Source organism: Carassius carassius, chromosome 20 (genome assembly GCF_963082965.1).
Source record: "Carassius carassius chromosome 20, fCarCar2.1, whole genome shotgun sequence".
Lineage (NCBI taxonomy): Eukaryota > Metazoa > Chordata > Actinopteri > Cypriniformes > Cyprinidae > Carassius > Carassius carassius.
The window spans coordinates 16,863,607-16,882,793 of NC_081774.1; the positions used below are offsets into that span (position 1 = coordinate 16,863,607).

Consider the following 19,187-nt stretch of genomic DNA (forward strand, 5'->3'; position numbering starts at 1 on the left):
TGAACGTTTTCGTGGGACGCAAAGACGTCCACCTCCGCCATGCCAAATCTCTCCCACAACAGCCGGACTGTTTGCGGGTGTAGAGACCATTCGCCCGTAGGGACATTGCCTCTGGACAGCCTGTCTGGACCCAGATTCTGCAGTCCAGGCACATGCACTGCTCTCAGCGAGCGCACGTTGCATTGAGCCCAAATCAGGAGGCGTTCCGTCAGCCTGCACAGGTTTCGGGACCCGAGACCGCCCTGGCGATTTATGTAGGACACCACGGACATGTTGTCCGAACCGACTACGACGTGGTGATCCTTGATATGGGGACAAAAGCGCGTCAGCGCGTTCTCCACTGCCAGCATTTCCAGGCAGTTGATATGATAGAGCTTTTCCCGTTCTGACCATAGGCCAAAGGACGGTCTGCCTTCGAGCAGCGCTCCCCATCCCGAAGTGGAGGCGTCCGTCGACACCATTTTCACACTCGGGGAAGTCCCCAGGCTTACACCTGATCGGTACCAGCCGTTCGCTGTCCAAGGTGCTAGAGCCGCAACACAGCTCTGATCGACCTTGAAATGCAGCCGGCCAGACGCCCACGCTCTGCGCGGCACCCGAGCCTTCAGCCAGAACTGCAGGGGGCGCATGCGGAGCAGGCCCAGCCGCAGAACCGGAGATGCTGAGGCCATGAGACCCAGCATCTTTTGACAGTGTTTGAGCGACACAGTCGCGCCGCAGCGGAAAGAACTCGCTGCGCGCTGAATGCCCATCTTGCGCTGTGGTGACAGTCGCACCGTCATGGAACATGAGTTCAGAACTATACCCAGAAACAGGATCGTCTGACTGGGGTTCAGCGAACTCTTCGCCCAATTGACACTGAGGCCGAGCTTCTCGAGGTGATCGAGTAAAACGGCCCTGTGGTCCACGAGCTCCGCTCGTGATCGGGCCAGAACCAGCCAGTCGTCCAAATAATTCAGCACTCGTATGCCTCTGAGTCTGAGAGGAGCGAGCACTGCATCCATGCACCTCGTAAACGTACGAGGAGCTACGGACAAGCCGAATGGCAGGACTGCAAACTGGTATGCCTGGCCCTCGAAGGCGAATCTCAAAAACCGCCTGTGGTTTGACGCTATCTGTATTTGAAAATACGCGTCCTTCAGATCTATTGACATGAACCAGTCCCCTCTGCGAATCTGCGCGAGGAGCTTCCTGGTCGTGAGCATTTTGAAACTGCGTTTCATCAATGCCTTGTTCAGCTGTCTTAGATCCAGTATGGGCCTGAGACCCCCGTCTCTCTTGGGCACCAGAAAGTATCTGCTGTACAGCCCCCCCTCGCTTTGAGCTTGAGACACAGGCTCTACAGCCCCTTTGCTCAACAGTTTTGATATTTCGGCCCGAAGTATGTGTGCTACTTCTATTTTGACCGTAGATTCGACACGCGCTGAAAAGCGCGGTGGGCGTCGAGAAAACTGTAGCGAGTAGCCTCTCTTTATAATGCCTAGCACCCAATCCGAAACCCCTGGAAGCGCTGACCATGCATCTGCATGAATGGCTAAGGGCTGGATGCGACACGCGCTCTGTTGACTGGGCAACGGCGGCGCTCGAGTGTGCTGCGCATCTGAGGCGGGGCGATCGCTCATCCTCGACCCCGTTCCGGTGCTTAACCGACTGGAGGGAGGCTGAGCGGGTCCCGTGGGACTCGATATATCTGCGAGTAACCGTGGGCTGCATGTGTGCACTTTTACCACTTTCAACTCGCCGTCTGCCTGTGCAGAATGTACGTGCACGGGCCTCGTTTTTACAGAAGCCCCGCGCCGTAAGTGACATAGTGTATGTGGGCACTGGGAAGTGGGCACGTTTACTATGCGGCGCGCTCGACCGATCTGTGTCGATCTTATGTGCGCTAGCCCTGTGTGCAGGGCTGTGCTTACATGCGGGGATGGGCACTGGGTAGTGGGCATCGTCACTGCATTTAAAGCACCATCGGCCGTGGCCGGACGAGCGTGCACGGGTTTCGTTTTTACAGAAACCACATGACGCGTGTGACATAGTAATTGTGGGCACTGAGGGGTGGGCACGTTTACTATGTAGTATGCGCGACCGACTTGAGTCGACATTATGGGCGCAGGCCCTGTGTGTAGGGCTGTGCTTACATGTGGAGATGGGCACTGAGGAGTGGGCATCGTCACAACATTTATAGCACCATCGGCCGTTGGCGGAACACCAGAAAAAACACTCTTTTTGTGAAACATCTGGGTAGCCGTGATAACGGCTTTGTGTGCAGGCAAGCAGGCACTCGTGCAGGCTTGCGCATTGCAGAAGACACTGAGGCAGTCACAACTCTTGGAACTGCAACAGCGGCGCGCTTGGGTGAGAGCTCGGCCGCAGCGGAACTCGAACACCGGCGCTTTCCCAGCAGTGCTAGGATGCTTTCGGGGCTTCTGGCTTCACCGCAATCCTCTGCCGCGGCTCCCGCGGCGCGGGGCGACGGCTCGAAGAGCGAGAACGGGGTCCCGAGCTGCGTTGCTGACGCTGTCGTGATGGCGCAGCAGGAGGCGGTGGGCGTGACTGAGAGCTCTGTGGGGCCGGTCTAGAGCGACTAGCTGCAGAACTGGAGCGCTTCGGCAAGAAGTGCTTGAACGCCTGTGAAGCTTTCTGGTCCTCGGCGAATCTCTCCACAAACTCGTTGACGGAAGATCCAAAGAGGCCGGCAGGAGTTAGCGGAGCGTCAAGAAACGCAGCGCGCTCAGACTCCTTGATGTCAGAAAGCGTCAGCCACAAATGCCTCTCAGCCACCGTAGCGGAAGCCATAACCCGTCCCATGGCCTGTGCAGCGGACTTAGTAGCGCGGAGGGAGAGATCCGAAGCACTCCTCAGATCCGCGAGACAGATCGCTTCAGGTCCCATCTCATCCAGCTTGCGGAGAAGATCGCCCTGGAAAATCTGTAGCGTCGCCATGGTGTGTAACGCAGACGCAGCCTGCCCAGCAGCAGAGAATATCCGTGCGAGCAGCGATGACGTCATGCGGCAGGCTTTGGATGGCAACGCCGCCTTAGTCCGCCGTCCAGCAGAGGGCGGGCAAAGGTGCGCTGCTATAGCCTGTTCCACCGGCGGAAGTGACAGGTAGCCTCTGTTCTTAGCACCGTCCAGTGTGGAGAATGCTGACGAAACAGATGAGCGGATTCTCGCCGAGAATGGAGCGTCCCAAGCCTTCGCCACTTCTTCGTGAAGCTCAGGAAGAAAAGGGGCGTGTTTTGAGCTTGAGGAAGAGCGCTCATCCGGAAGATAGCTACCATCCAGCCGGTAACGTGAAGGGGGCGCTGGTGCAGACCACTCGAGGCCGAGGCTCGCCGCAGCCAACGAGAGTACACGCATCAGCTCCTTATCGATATCCCCCCGTCTGCTGGGCCTCTGAGAAGCGGGCGCGAGATCCACGGAGCTCGCCCAACCCTCACTGCCCGAAGCAAGCAGAGAGCACGTGTCTTCTTCCTCCGACGCGGGCCTGAGATCCACTTCCTCTGATGACGCGTCGGCAAGCAGCGGACGCTGAGCATCGGGAAGCAATGCAGGGGAGACCGGCGAAGCGGAGGGAACCGGCGAGCTCGGCCGAGCTGGAGGCGTTTCTGGTAGGCGCTGCGAGCGGCGCTTCTTACGGCGCTGCGGCGCAGCGGATGATGCAGCCTTCAAGAAGGATGCCAGGCGAGTCCTCAGAGTCATCATAGGCATCAACTCGCAATGAGGGCATCCGCCATCAGCGAGCGCGAGCGCTGCATGGTCTTCACCCAGACAGGAGACGCAGATGACGTGACGATCTCCTTCGCTGAGCGGGGTTCTGCACGAGCCGCACGAAGGCATCTTTAAAAAGACGCAGCTCTTTTGTGAATGTGCGTCGCAGGGCGAACACACACACAGAATATTACAGAACAAGGATTGTAAAGGATATGGGCGCCGGATAGCGCAGCAGGAACGGCAGTGGAAGGCGGCGGTGCCAGTGGCTTCAGGATGGCTCGTCCTGCTGATATGCTCTTCCAGACGGCGCTTGCTTCCTCGTGATCCAGCGATGCGTGAGCTTCGCTGAAGAGATGAAAAATCAGGTGAGTCAGCCTTTTCGAGCTCCTTTTATAGGTTGAGCCACACCCGTTTCGGCGGGAAGTGGCAAAAAGGGCGCGAAGCGCCCTTATTGGTCTGATGTTGCATCAGCCTGCGCTCGATAGGCTGTGCAGTTGCCGCAGAACAAGCCAATGAGCGAACGAGCCGTCTCGCCTATGGCTGTGTACTGCTGCAAATGCGCTTTACAAAAATACAAAATTAAGGATAATTTTTTGCTTCAGTATTTCGTGAAAAGAGACTTTTCCCGTAGCGTCTTAGCTAAGACGCAGTACGAGAGAGCTCTCGTAAGAGAACCACTGATCTGAAGGATAAAGCATCACTGTATACTACTAATGTTCTGTGAAATCCATATGGGCTTTTCCAATCAGATAGTTATTTTCTATTTTTAAATATTTCAAACACTCGTTTCTGCTTTTTATGTTGTCCGGTGTGCATATAGTATTTTTACTATAAATGTGACGCAGTTTCCAAATGGTTTGTGTGAACAACATACTATAATGTTTTGTATTTAGTTCCATGATCAACTCCATACCAGGTGTAAAGGATCACTAATTAAGTTTATCTGTAGGGCAGGGGTCTGACCTTCGGGTGGGCAGTGGGATCCTCATAAGGGTCTTGTATCGCAGAAGCTCTCTGTGCAGCTCCATGAAGTGCTTCTCTTTTCTCTTGACTATCCAGGTGAAGTTCCCATGTTTGAGCTCTATCTTAAACATGGCTGGCATTGCCTGTGTACACAGCAGGGATGTGAGATCTGTGACATCTTTCTACCATTGCTTTTAACTAGCATGTGCTTCACAGACCTTGGACACGGTCCTGTGTTTGGACATGTTGAAGCGGTCCAGGGCCCTGGTGAAGCGTTCCACATCGAGGATCTTAGCAGTGATAGGGACAGCAGTCAGAAAGACCTGCGCCTCTGTCTCTTTAAAACCAACTGTCCTGTACACGGCAGAGAATGGGATACGGGATGCTCCTGTAAGAAAAGAAAAGGCGGTCTGAGGAATGCCTGCAGTGAATGTGTGTGTGCTGAATGCTTGTTTATGACATGCTGCATCATGTTACACAGTTGTCCTCACATCACTCCTTTTATCACACGCTTAACACACATTACTGGCAAAATAAATCCTGTTCCTCAAGTCTAACTTGTTTTCAGTCATTTTGAAATTAGAAGAGTCACCTTTATAGTGCTTTATATGATACAGATTGATTGTTTCAAAGCAGCTTCACAGTAATAAACAGGAAAATAACCGAAATTAATGACACAAACTTCATCAAAAATGAGACAAGCACCTCTAAAATGACAAAACTATATAAAAACAAATGAATGTTTAGCATCTGATGTTATTAATAATCACTTACCTGAGGGGTTAAACTCGCAGTCCACCTCTTCAGGTTCATCCTCAGCATCTGAGAAGCCCAGGTCCCTGGTGTCCAGGTTTTCCACCATGTCACTCATGTCTGCTTTTATCAGATTGAGTAACTTCTTATGGGCTCAGTGAAGCATATTTAGCACTCTTCAGCCTGAAGGTCCAGCAGTGCCTGTTTGAACACACAAACGCACACAGAGTCAATACCCTAAAGCAATGGTTCTCATCTACTCTAGTATGACAATACTAAACACACCCAAATTAAAACGTAATTAACTAAATTATCACAATTTGACATAATTAGAAGAGAGCAAACTAAATCTGTTTAGCAACTTAAAAAAAGAAAGGAGAAAGTTTTAGCTCAGACTCATCTGTGACTCGGCAGAAGCTATTAAATTATGGTAGATTCCATCTGACAGGTTGCGTGACATGCATTCATGCTTGATAATCATGAATATTATATACTGGTGCACTAGGAAGGAGGATAAAGTTGGATTGTGCCAACAACAAGTGGCTGCCAAGAGCATAAAATATTGAAATTCAATGTTGTATGATAAACAAGTCTAGTGCTGTGTTGTGTCACCACTTCATGTCCAATTTAAATTCTGAGTCCTACAGCAAAACCAGCTCTAATCTAATTAGCTTTGATTAGCTGGTAAAGTCACCAATAGGTCTTTTTCATATTTTTTTTTCCATTCAGAAATGAACGTGTTCCATCATGTTTGCATTGTGCAGCATCATAAATCAAATATCCTTTAGTTTTATAAAGCTTTATAACTACATTACATTGCACTATATATATAAATACACGCCTCTTTTAAATAAATATTGTTCTTTTAAACTATCTATTTATAAAGGAATCTTGACCAAAACAAATATTAAGCAGCACATTTTTTATCAATATTGATAAATATTTCTTGAGCACCAAATCAAGGATCATGTGACACTTATGACTGAAGTAATTGCTGCTGAAAATTCATCCCAGGAAGTTGTTTGATTTGAAAATAAATGAAACAAACCAGCTATTGAAAATAGTAATAATATCTGTACTGTACTTTTGATCAAATAAATGCAACCTTGATGAGCATAACAAACAGCTTTCAAAAACAAACAAATCAGTAGTGTATTATTATTAACTAGCTAGCCAAGCCTTGACCCCTTAGTTTGCTCATTTCTATTTAAAACATGTTCTATTTCAGTCAGGCCAAAATCAGAGATCAAATGTCTTCTACTGTGGAACAAGGGACACCTCCAATCAATGTTTAACTAATAATACACACAAGATTACATCAGTGTCATTCCCTCACAAAAAAAAAGCTATTAAAAAATAGATCACATCCTGTTTTCTGCAATATCTCTGGGAGCAAATCCAAGAAAATTCCCTAAACAGCACCAGAATCACACTGAGAATTGCTTCCACAGAAATACAAAATCAAAGAAGCTGTTCATTGTTCATACCTTCACTATTCCTCTAAAATTTATTTGTCAGTTAGTGGCATGATCGAAAGGATGAATATAAAGGTAAATGACAGGTCTAGTCACCCATCTGAAACTATAAATACAGGTAGGCCATAAAAAGGGAGATGAGATGATGCCAAAAGAGAGAAATCATAAGCCACTCTAGCCCTTAAACATATTGAAAAACCATCACCAACACAGTTAATAATGGATGTGCGGCAGAATGGAGGAAAGCTTTAATAGCTTGATAATCACAGATGTGGGTTTTACGTCTAAGTAGAAAGTTTCACACAGTATGTGGAGGAAACATCAGAAAAGCAACAGGATATAAAGTACAACGGAAAAAAAAAGAATGACAGTGGAAGAGATTATAGAAAAATGCTGAAACTGAGCAGCTGAGTCACCAACTGTTACCAACACAACACAATTCACACTGCCACAAGTTCAGTAAAACTAAGTGAGACCACCAACTCTATTCTCAAGCCTTTCACACAACATAAAGCCGACATTTGTGCGGTTAAAACAAAAAATGTCATTATTAGAGTAGATAAGAATGAACACACAGGGTGCTTTCTCTTATAGAGTCTAACTACATTTCTTTAGACTGCAGTAATTTTGCTGCCGAGTACATGTTCGCTCTATAACTACCCCACAAAACCTTCTATTAGACATAATGGAACATTTTCTCCTCCCATTGGCTGGTTGTGGTGTAGGCTGGTCTTTTCAGTCTGATCGCTGAATGACCATTTAAACTGTATGAATGAGGAATAATGTGTGCTAGAGAGAAGCGGAAATGTTTGAACTTCCCAACCCATCTTACGTAAGACAAGTCTAATGGTGAGGTGTGGCTCTTTGGCAACACTATAATCTGAACTCAATATGACATCACCTTTTCCAGTCCAGCTACCTTTGGAAGCTTCTGCTTAACTCCAAGAAACCAACTTAGTCCTTGAATCCTCAGTGGTAGGAGACTGAACGTCATAAAATTTTTCACAAACAAAAAGGCTGGTATGTTTCAAAACATCTCACAATTTTTATATAGCAGATACTTTTCAATTTTCACTCATCTAGACATTCTTTTTTTCTCAAACTAAACATGAAATTGGAATTCTGTTTTCCTTGCTTAATGTTACTTGTCTTCTGATCACTGCACACTGTTCCAAGAGAAACTATAATGACTTCCCTTTTCCACTGACACCTCTTGGCCACTCGGGTATATTATATACACACACACACACACACACACACATATACAGGTGATTCTCAATAAATTAGAATGTTGGGAAAAGTTCATTTATTTCAGTAATTCAACTCAAATTGTGAAACTCGTGTATTAAATAAGTTCAATGCACACAGACTGAAGTAGTCTAAGTCTTTGGTTCTTTTAATTGTGATGATTTTGGCTCACATTTAACAAAAACCCACCAATTCACGATCTCAACAAATTAGAATACTTCATAAAACCAATTTTAAAAAGAACTGTGAATTGTTGGCCTTCTGTTAAGTATGTTCATTTACTGTACATGTACTAAATACTTGATAGAGGCTCCTTTTTCTTTAGTTACTGCCTCAATTCGGCATGGCATGGAGGTGATCAGTTTGTGGCACTGCTGAGGTGGCCTGAGGTGGTCTGGAAGCCCAGGTTTCTCTGACAGTGGCCTTCAGCTCATCTGCAGTTTTTAGTAATAATAAAGGTTTTTTTTTTTTTTGTAGCAAATCAGAATATTAGAAGGATTTCTCAAGGATTGTGTGACTGGAGTAATGATGCAAAAAAATCAGCTTTGAAAGTCAGCTTTGATTGTTCATGATAAACTGTTTAACTGCACTCACAAGTGAATCTCAAATTATTTTGTGTGATAATTAAATATATATTATATTCCAAATAAACTACAAACATAAAAATATATACATTTATTTTGTCCTGCTTCTTTCTTGTAACTCTTGCCTCTCAGTGACACAGCTGACTGAAAGGCTCATTATGCAGCTCATTATGTGAGCCTTTGTCTCCTCAGGTGTAAATCACACTTATATTCATGGTCATGGTCATGGCCTACTCGCATATGCCTTTTTAAAAGTGTCTTAGAATATTTAAATCAATCTATTGTTTTCAGTGAGTGAGTAAACAAGATGATTTAAACATCATTTTGAAGCAAAACTTATAGACTACAAGCTCCAGGTTTGACAGTCTTGTGAACAAATGTTCTGTATGTGTTTTATGACCTTATTTCAGTGACTTCAAACATTTTCTACAAAATAAACTACGCATAAACATTTTTTTTTCTCAAAAACACAATCATGTACATACATGCTTTTTGCATATTATTGTAGCCCAGTTTGTACTGAATACAGTGTTTTCAGACTTTAGCCATGTATAGGTTTATAAGGCCTAAAAAAAAAATTTGTTTGGTTCCGGTTTCCGACCGACCCTGTCAATTTATGTGCGACCCAAATTTATTTTATGAGACTGGGGAAGAACGGCCTTTCACACATCGTTAATTAAATTACAGTTTCCTTTAAATGCTGTTTTACACTTAAGTAATCCGTTAAAAACCATTAAGTATTGCATCAAAACCCTTTAACTGTCAATTCCTAAAGTGAGCTATAACTTAAGGTTTGGAAATCGTAACATTAAGAGAAACACGGGGGGAGGGGGGAGTAAACAATATATCGCGGAACAGAGAGGGCACTGACAACATGCTGACAGACAGGACATTAACATTACCAGCTTACTTTTAATATGAAACAAAGTCTCATTTGGTTATTTCACCTTTCAAATGTGGTAATTTTTTAAAGAAATGTAAACAATAAATACCGTTTTGTGGCTCTTGAATGTGTCGAACAGATCGCTGTAAGTTAGATCATCAGTTAAAACTAACTGATCGTCTCTTGCTTCTAGTTAATTTATAGCGTCAAAATCAAATAAACCACATAAATGAACATAACAAAGAATGTCGTTTGACTACAAAAAGATGTCTGTACACTCCGTTTTTCAAGTTCAAATCCTCCATGTTAATCTACTATGAGATCGCCTGTCAAACTCCCGCGAAGGCTTTTTGTGTGTGTGTGTGTGCGTTTTGCGTGTCTATGGCAACAACAGACTTTAAACGGGAATACAGAATCACTGTCGTAAAAGACCGGTACACACATTTAAAATCAGCGCGTGTGTGTGTGTGTGTAAAACAGCCACTGGAGAAAAAAAAAAAAATTTAAAAATAAAAAAATCCCTACCGACCAATGACCTCAACTGACAACCAACCGGAACCAAACTTTTTTTTTTTTTTTTAGGCCTAAGCAACTGAAAAGGCACAAAAGTCAGGACATGTCAAAATTTCTCCAGGCCCCCAAAACCCCCTAGACCTCAGAGGATTAAAAGGCTGCATTTAAGGATCCTAGTGCAGCCACCAAAAACTAATTAACTTTGATTTTTGAATCTTTGCAACCACCCTTAAAATCACAAGGTTGTACCCAATTGCAAGCAATATTTTTTTATCATTTAAATGGCACATATTGTCTTTGACCCATCAGCATTATTGTAAAATACTATTTTTCTGTCTAACTTATATTTCTCAATTCTGGCAGTGAACTCCAAATTTCTATTCTAAATCTAATCAATTCAATTGCAGCCCAATATCAGTGTTTATTACATCAGAGAATGGTAATAAAATAAGTTGGCTTTACTTCATTGTCTATGGTGGCCTGTGTTTACTGTAAACATACACATAACACATACCTATAAACATAGGGCAGTCTAGCTGGTAGTGCTGATAGGGAGGTTCCAAATGGAGGGACTCATTTATTCTCTCTGTGTGGGTGAACGTTTATGACAGTGGTATCTCATGCATGTCTCCCACCTGTGCACTGACCTTTAGAGCCAGCTTTAAAGAGGTGCACAGGTCAAAGAGAGGCAGTCAATCAGACATGTCAACTATCACACCATTGGCACAATATTGCATTTTTATGATTCTTTAGATATCATCTTACCCAACCACTACACCTCAGAATGGACCATTCCTGAGTTACTGATACAGTCTACTGTACATGTGACTTTAAAGACAAAGCTCTGTTCTGTGTGCTGTACGGCACACAAAGAAAAAAACTAGGCTAATTTCTCATATACTGGAAGTGAATCTATTTTGGAACCACATAAACATTTCAAAGCAGCCAGACATACAATCATGTCAAGCTCTCATTAAAAACTATGGGAACTAACATTTACTTCTCCACAGGGAATACTTTGCCTTCTGGCTACTTTAGTTTCATTTGACTGGGTGAGAACAAAACTTGAACTAAATTAAACTGGATAATGGCAATGCTGTCTTCTGTAGAGTTGTTTCTTGAAACAACAACACTGGTATGGACTCAACATTGAACTGACTCAAGCTGAATAACGAATGCTGCCTTTTGTAGAACTGCTTATAGCTAATGGATTATCTTCACACTGCTATTGATCTGAACTAAACAAACACTGAGCGGGCATTAGCTACAGTAAATAATGACATTATTGTGTTTTAGAGCTGCTTTACAGCAGTCTACATAGCTGTAGTTTCCATAATAACTGCTGTATCTCTGTGAAGGTATAAAGCACCATATAAAGGCGACGACTTCAGTTTGTCCATCAATATGCAACAATATTCAATATGTTTGACCAGCAGTTTGAACCGAAGCACAATAAAACAAGACAAAAGTCAAAACAGAACAGGAAAAACATATGAACTTTTAGACTTATTGGTTCTCTGCGCCTCGTAATAAACAAATCTTGATGTAAATGATCCAAAGTAGGACAGGCTGTGCAGTGAACTGTAGAAAATAACTGCAGAACAGCAAGACCTTTAAGAGCTCTGTCTGTTAGACAAGCCAAGATAATATAAATGAATAAACACTTTCAAACTATGACCTCTCTTATTGTCATTTTCAGAATCTTTGTCTTGATTGCCAGGATTTTTTTTAAACAAACAAAAAAAAACGATTTGAAAAGTAGTATTGTGTATATACAATAAGATTCTTATAAGAAAATGAGACAAAATACTGATTAAAAAGTAACTTTTTCGCAGTTTACTAATTTCCTTCCTTCTGAACAAACATGTTCAACATCAGTTCTACCTTATGTACTAAACTACAGAAATACACGGAAAATGAGAGGGAATGAAAAGTTACACTTTGCTGAATGCTGTGGATGATATCAGCCATTACCTCCTGCCATGTTCCTGCCCATTGTAATTCATCATGGAAACAAGGCTCAGTGCCATATATAATGCAACCATGTACCTTAGAGATTTTTGAGAAACTATGGTATAGACACTTGAATCACTTGTGTGTCCTGGGGCAAACATGCAACTTAAGAACTGTGGGAATTTTTTTGCACTGTCGTTGTAAAACATAAAGCCGTGTGGATGAAACTACTGCAAACACACTCTAAACATCATCCTAGGTTCATGTTAGTATCATAAACAGATGACTTGGAAAGGCAGCCACCAACAAAAAGTAATCAATTCATCTTTAATATTAAGATTGTTTTTGTTGTTGTTGTTGTTGTGTGGGAAAGACAGTCTCCATGTAAGTTTCGAAAAGTCTTTTCCAACCTGTTGTGAAGTTTGGCAGGACTGTTACTCCTGTTGAAAAAGCATGATTTTAATTAAGATTTTCAGAGCAAACGCACTTTGCACCTGAAGACAATTTATTACAGGACTACACTTGTTCTATCATGTGTCTTTTTACATGTCCGTCTGTCTCTGAGGCGTGTTAGTGAAAGAATGAAGTTCCCAGCATCTCAGGGTCGGATTAATGAATGACACTATTAAAGTGTAAGAGATAAGCAAACAACACAGAGGACCATTTAAACACAAGCTAGTGTGCTGTTGTACTGCACAGTTGTAGTGTACTGTACTCCAGCCCTTGTTTACAGCTGAAAATACAAGAGAAGGATGTTGGAGTCTGAGCAAAACCAAGTTGACTTTCCTTGTGCACTGGTCACACATTCCACCACGGATACAAAAGCCTCTCACACTGGGGTGAGACAGGAGCCAAGACATATCGGCACCAGAAAGACTTTCACATTTCACAGTTACACACAGACACACACATCCAAGTGTTCACCCTCTCTAACTCTGCAAGCTGAGATACAAGTTTGGAACTGAGCAAGCGACAACAAACAACACAAAGTTTTACTGACCTGCCTTGGTAGACGTGATTCCCACATGATCAATCATCTGTTTGACTCCCACAACAATGAAAGACTAACTCATAGTTTTGCAGCCTTAAAAGAGTCCCTCTCCCTTTCTGACTCCAAACAGACTAAACAAGAGGGCAGTGGAGAGATCAGTCATAGGCCAATGTGTTTGAAGGGGCGGGGCCTTCTCAGGATTCTGAAGTGTCAGTCACAGTCGCTCAGCCAATCAAGTGCAGCCAGTCACAACATGCTCCTCCTCTCCTCAGCTGTTATATGCATTTAGAGTGACAGATATCTCCCCATGGGATAGACGCAGCACAAGTTTAGATGTTTACACTGGGTTAGGTCAGTTGTTTTTCCCAGATATCAGTGAGATTAAACAAAGACCAAATAGAGACTTTTGTTTAAATATCTTACTTAAATTTTTCTTTTAAGAATAAACAGTAATCTCATATATGTCTCTTCTCGAGTTCTAGAAGATAGCTCAACAATGTCTGCAATGTGCGCAAGCTTGCCAAAACACAAAATAAACATTTGAGCAGTCTGGAAGATGGACAGATATATATATAAAAACACACACACACACTTCCATTCAACAGTTTGGGGTCTGTACCTTTTGAAAAAAGAAATCAATAAAATTACCATTTAAAATAACTGTTACTGTATGTACAGTATTATAAAACTGATAGTTACGGTCCTGGATTCTGATTGGTTGAGCCGCATTCAAAGCTGTTGTAAATTACACTACAAACATACACCTTTGTTTACTTCTGTGTGTTGCTCGGCAACCACAAATGACAGCTAAGGGGGTTAGCTTTGAGTCATGCCTAACAGTGCCCCTTAGCTGTTATAAATTCACTGTAAACCACGGTTTCTTGGGCTTATTGCTTTATTTTAATATATTGTGAAATTTAATTTATTTCTGTGAAGGCAAAGCTGAATTCTTAGCATCATTACTCCAGTCTTAAGTGTCACATGATCCTTCATAACTCATTCTAATATGCTGATCTGTTGTTCAAGAAATATTATTCTTATTATTATTATCAAGGAATGTTGTGCTGTTTAAAGTCCACCCAAAAATGAAAATTAGCACAAAAATTACTCACCCTCAAGTCATTTAGGGTGTATATGACTTTCTTCTTTCAGCCGAGTTATTTTAAAAATTGTCTTTGATCTTTCAAGCTTTTTAATGGCACACAGCAGGTGTTGCAGTGCTTCAGTCCAAAAGAAGTTAAAAAAAAAGCGCCCATCCCAAAAACGTGTCTCACACAGCTCGGGATGACCTCCATACGTCATCAGCCTGGAACTGCTTCTGTTTACAACAGTGAGCACAAGCTAGATTAAAATGATTATTACCTTTTGAATATGGGTAGTTTTCTTACAAAAACACATTGGTTCACTACAGGAGGCCTTTGTTCACCACCCTGGAGCTGTATAAGACATTTTATATTAAGGGTAGGTGCTTTTAATTTAACTTATTTTGGACTGATGCATGCAACACCAGTGCCATTAAATAGCTTGAAAGATCATAGACATTTTTTTTTTATATAACTCTGACTGGATTCATCTGAAAGAAGAAAGTCATATACACCTGGGATGACTTGAGAGTGAGTGATTTATGGGCTAATATTCATTTTTGGGTGAATTAACTCTTTATATATATAAAACATTTAAATAGTATATTTATTATATTATTATATACAACAAGAATGTAGTTTATTATTTTAGTAATGACATTATATTAGACAAGCAGTATCTTTACAGTAACAGCTGTGTAAAGTATACTGTTTATAAGGTCTCAAGCTAGAGCTCTGACATTGCTGCAGCTGCAGGTTGCTAAAATGACAAGCAACATCTCCAAGATTCAGAGGTGGAAATGTCAAACCAACTTATCTCCAGACTGCTCAGCAGTCAGGGCCACATTTTACCCTTGGAGCATTTTGTTATGCTCTTCAAACAAACTGCAAGCATTTTCCTGAAGCCCTTCCTCTCCAACAATCCATCTATTTTCCATGTTGAGGAGAGTTCCACTCCACTGTGTCTAAATGGATTAATCACTGAAGAACAAGAGCAAGATGCCTAAAGGACGTCCCAGCATATCTGAGGCTTTGTGGCCAACAACAAAGACAGATGAGAAGATAGACTTCTGAGCACCATAAATCATTTATATTTTCAATTTTCCGCCTTGTCTGATGCGGGACTTCTGGTCTATGGAGTCTGTAATAATTACCACGGCAGGGTGTGCCAGAGTGGCCATACCTTTGCTCAAATGGCAGCCATTGCCATTTATCACAGCCGTGAGCAAACATCTCTGTTTCTCTCACACAACACAAAACAATATCTGCTCAACCGCAGAGCCTCAAGTGCACGAGGAAAAGTGAGGTAAGAAAAAAACAGAGAGACAATGAAATATAAAAAGAACAGAGATTAACAGAAATGTGGCAGGATTTAATAGCTTTCAATGGCAGCTAGTTTCATTACTGTCACATCGACCCATAGTAACCACACAAAATGATAACTTAAATGTATTGTTCACCCAAAAATGGTTCTGTCACCATTAACTCACCTTCAAGGTGTTCCAAAGCTGTAGGAGTTTATTTCTTCTGTTGAGCACAAAATATATATTTTTTATTCTGTTGTAACCGAACAGATGGCAGTAGCCACTGACTTTCATATGAGAAAAACATTCTATGGAAGTCATTGGCTACCATCAACAACTTAACAGATGTAATAAAGATTCAGGTTTGGAGAGAGTTGAGGTTGAGTAAATGACAGGTTTCTGGGAGGTGAACTAGCCCCCTGGGTTTTCATTATTAGAAGATTACATTTGTGATGATGTTTTGAAATGTACATTAGCCTACTGTTTTTCAAATAGGTCATTTTAAACAATAGTTGACTGAGAATCTTAAAACATTATAGTTTTTTAAAGCTAACCTGTCGTTTTGATGCTATAATAGACATGATATTACATGCAACTGCATTATAATGCATCGTATTTTTACTGAACCTTGAAGAGTCAGAACAGTATAACATATAGCGCTCTTGCCCTCTAGTGGACAGTATTAGAAAAATAATTTCTCTACCCCTTTGAAACCTCATTTTATGCTAACCACGTTGGTGTGTGTGTATGGATACAAGCGAGCGATTATCTAAAAGACAGGATGTTTGCTATCTCAGTCATTTATGCACCTCAAATCCCTTCTAAAGGGCAACAGATAAAACTACCAAATATAGCTACAATTTGGATCTACACTTCCTCTCAAGCCTCTCATTGCCCCGTGCTATAAAGATTGTATGATTGTGATATTACTGCAAATGGCACAGCTGTTGGTATGTAGCTACTGAGATTGGGGAAGAAAACAAATACAATGGAGACTTTGACCAGAGGCCACTGAAACAACACCAAAATAACAACAACACTGGTTTGAATCATGTTAAAACACTCAGTTAAACATGACATACTGTACACAAACTGTAACTGTAACAGTTAAACATGACATACTGTACACAAATGCACAAACTGTAACACTGAATACCTTGCATCTTTCATTAGAAAGTAGAGAGAGTAGTGAGTTACTTAGATGCTAAAAAAAAGAAAGAAAGAAAGAAAGAAAGAAAGAAAAATAAAAAATAAATTACCTCTGTTATCCAGCCAATAGTAAATGTGTGACTGCAGGCTCAGGTTAGCTCTACTACACACTGATGCTGGCAGTTTACTGAAGGCTCAATATCAGCTCAATGGCAGCTCTGTCCTTTCCAGTCATAAAACTGGTTAATGATCTCTGCCTTAATTCCCTTCCCCACAATATTCAGTCAACATCAAAATCTCATTTGCATGAGATGCATTTCTGCTTTGAATTTGTCAGTTTACATGTGTTTATTTAGCAGGAGGAGGAAAAAATATTAAATATTTAAAAGATTGGAAGTTATACAAATACATACAAATACATATAAAGATATTTAAGATATGAAGTCATACAAATCATGTTCAAAATTAACAAAGTACATGTATTTAATACAATTAGCTTTTAATGCTTTTTTAAAATAAATATATAAAGAAACTTTATAACATTAATTTGTTGGATGAAATTGTTAACTACAAGTATGGTTGCCAACTTCAGAAAAGGAAAATAAGGGGCAATCATGGTTTTTCATAGAAAAATCAGGGAGAGAATAAGGGACACACACACACACACAGGCCTATATATATATATATATATATATATATATATATATATATATACATATACATACATACATACACACACACACACACACACACAGGTGTGACTTGTAATGTTTTTTAATGGCTTCTCCTATGCTTATCAATGCTGTATTTATTTTATCAAAAATACAGAAAAAAACTGTAATATTGTGAAATATTATTGCAAATTTCTAATACTGGTTTCCTATCTTATTATACTTTAAAATATAATTTATTTCTGTGAAGCAGTCCTCCAGTCCTCTGTATCACATGATCCTTCAGAAATCATTCTTATTCTGATTTATTATCATTGTTGAAACTGTTGTGCAGCTTTATATTTTTTGGAACCTGTGTTCCATAAATAAAATTAAAAGTTAAAAAGAACAGAATTTATTCAAAATATATTTTCTAGCAATATCACTGTTTATCCATTTAACACATGCTGAATAAAAGTATTCTAAAAGTTTCTTTAAAAAAAAAGAAAAAGAAATTTACAACCCCCAATCTTTTGAAAAGTAGTTTATATTTAACACAACATTTTTATTTTGAATAAATACTCTTCTTTTTAACTTTTTATTTATCAAAGAATCCTGAAAAAATATTACAGGTCCCAAACGATATTAAACAATACAACTGTTTCTAACAGTAATTATAAATCCTCATATTTTATCAACCCTAACAGGTGATAACTTGGATAGAAAGATAGAAAAATATTGAATTCATCACGGGTCCATATCGTTTAGGGCCCACACGCTACAGTACACAAACAGATATATCACCAATCAGCTGTGAGAAAAGTGACATAACGCTGACGTGAAATGTCACGCCCCTTGTATCTCTCGCTCTCATTCTCTCTCTCTCCAGTTTAAAGCAATAGTGGGCAAATTCCAAATGGTACCCTTCCCGAAGTGCCCTTCAAGGCCGCCAAAAAACTGGTGTTTGGAATTCGCCCAAAATATTTTTCGCCAGTGAAATATGATTAAAGGCGGTAGTGTATGCAAGTTTAGTCTGAAAAAGTTTAATAGTAAACAAGATACAATTAGACAATATTTTAATGAAATAATAATAAGAAGAAATATGTATTTGCAACAACTGATGGAGTGTTCAATGCTGCACGCATTCGGATCGTTGTCAAGGTAACATTTGGTCAGTCACCCCCTTCGCCAAGGGAGTTCCAAACGCTTATAAGAGATAGTAATGCCCTGCACCCTTCAAAGAAAACACTTCAGGGGCTCTGACCTTCGAAGGGAGTAGGGCATAGGGATGCTCACTTCCGTTTGGAATTATACCAGAGGCTGCAGTCTCAGGACCACTTTTCTAGGATCACACACAGGTCCCTAGTTTTTTGTAACAGTGCCACCCACCAAATAGGATGATATAGCGGAGGCTGCAGTTTCAGGACCACATATCTAGGACCCTGGTGGTTTGGTTTGTAATAATGTTTGTACATGTTATCAAAATAATCCATTTGTGATTTTTTATTCAAAATAAAAATAAACAACGGAAAAAGTGTATTACCTTAAAAGTCTGAGTTCCTTAAAATAAACTGTATATTGATCAACCCCCTTAGGTTTAAGTAATGAGCTCATTATCAGGTAAAATAAAGATGGAATCAAATCTAATCAAATACAACAGCACAAAAAGACCCCTTTTTCCATCAGTCGCTGCATGGACAGAATAGCTGTAGGCTGCTCCTGGGAAAGATAAAAAGAGTGATAGAGAGAGAGAGAAAGAGAGAGAGAGAGAGAGAATTAAATAAGAAACATTTGATTTAACATGAAAATATTAATATATAAAGTATACAAGAGCAATACCCAGCAACTGAATGATCTCCCTTCTTTCCTCAATCTTTCTATTAAATTCTTCCAATTCACTGAAATGGTTATCAGAGAACAATCACTGT

At 41.1% G+C, this 19,187-nt stretch overlaps 1 protein-coding gene across 2 annotated transcripts in view; it reads right to left on the reverse strand.

The window, feature by feature from the left end:
• The window catches only part of pld1a (phospholipase D1a), a 39,611-nt gene extending 22,841 nt beyond the window's left edge, over nt 1-16,770 (reverse strand). Inside the window, exons 1-4 of one of the 2 annotated variants that reach the window (XM_059501908.1) lie at nt 16,720-16,770; nt 5,449-5,628; nt 4,893-5,062; nt 4,675-4,817 (exon numbers count right to left, since the gene is read on the reverse strand). In XM_059501908.1, coding sequence (XP_059357891.1) covers nt 4,675-4,817; nt 4,893-5,062; nt 5,449-5,545 — 410 coding nt within the window. In that variant the 5' untranslated portion in view covers nt 5,546-5,628; nt 16,720-16,770. Of the gene's footprint in view, nt 1-4,674; nt 4,818-4,892; nt 5,063-5,448; nt 5,629-13,083; nt 13,286-16,719 lie in introns of those variants that run through there. The other variant, XM_059501907.1, reaches the window with a different exon arrangement.
• Nucleotides 16,771-19,187: the final 2,417 nt, after the last annotated feature.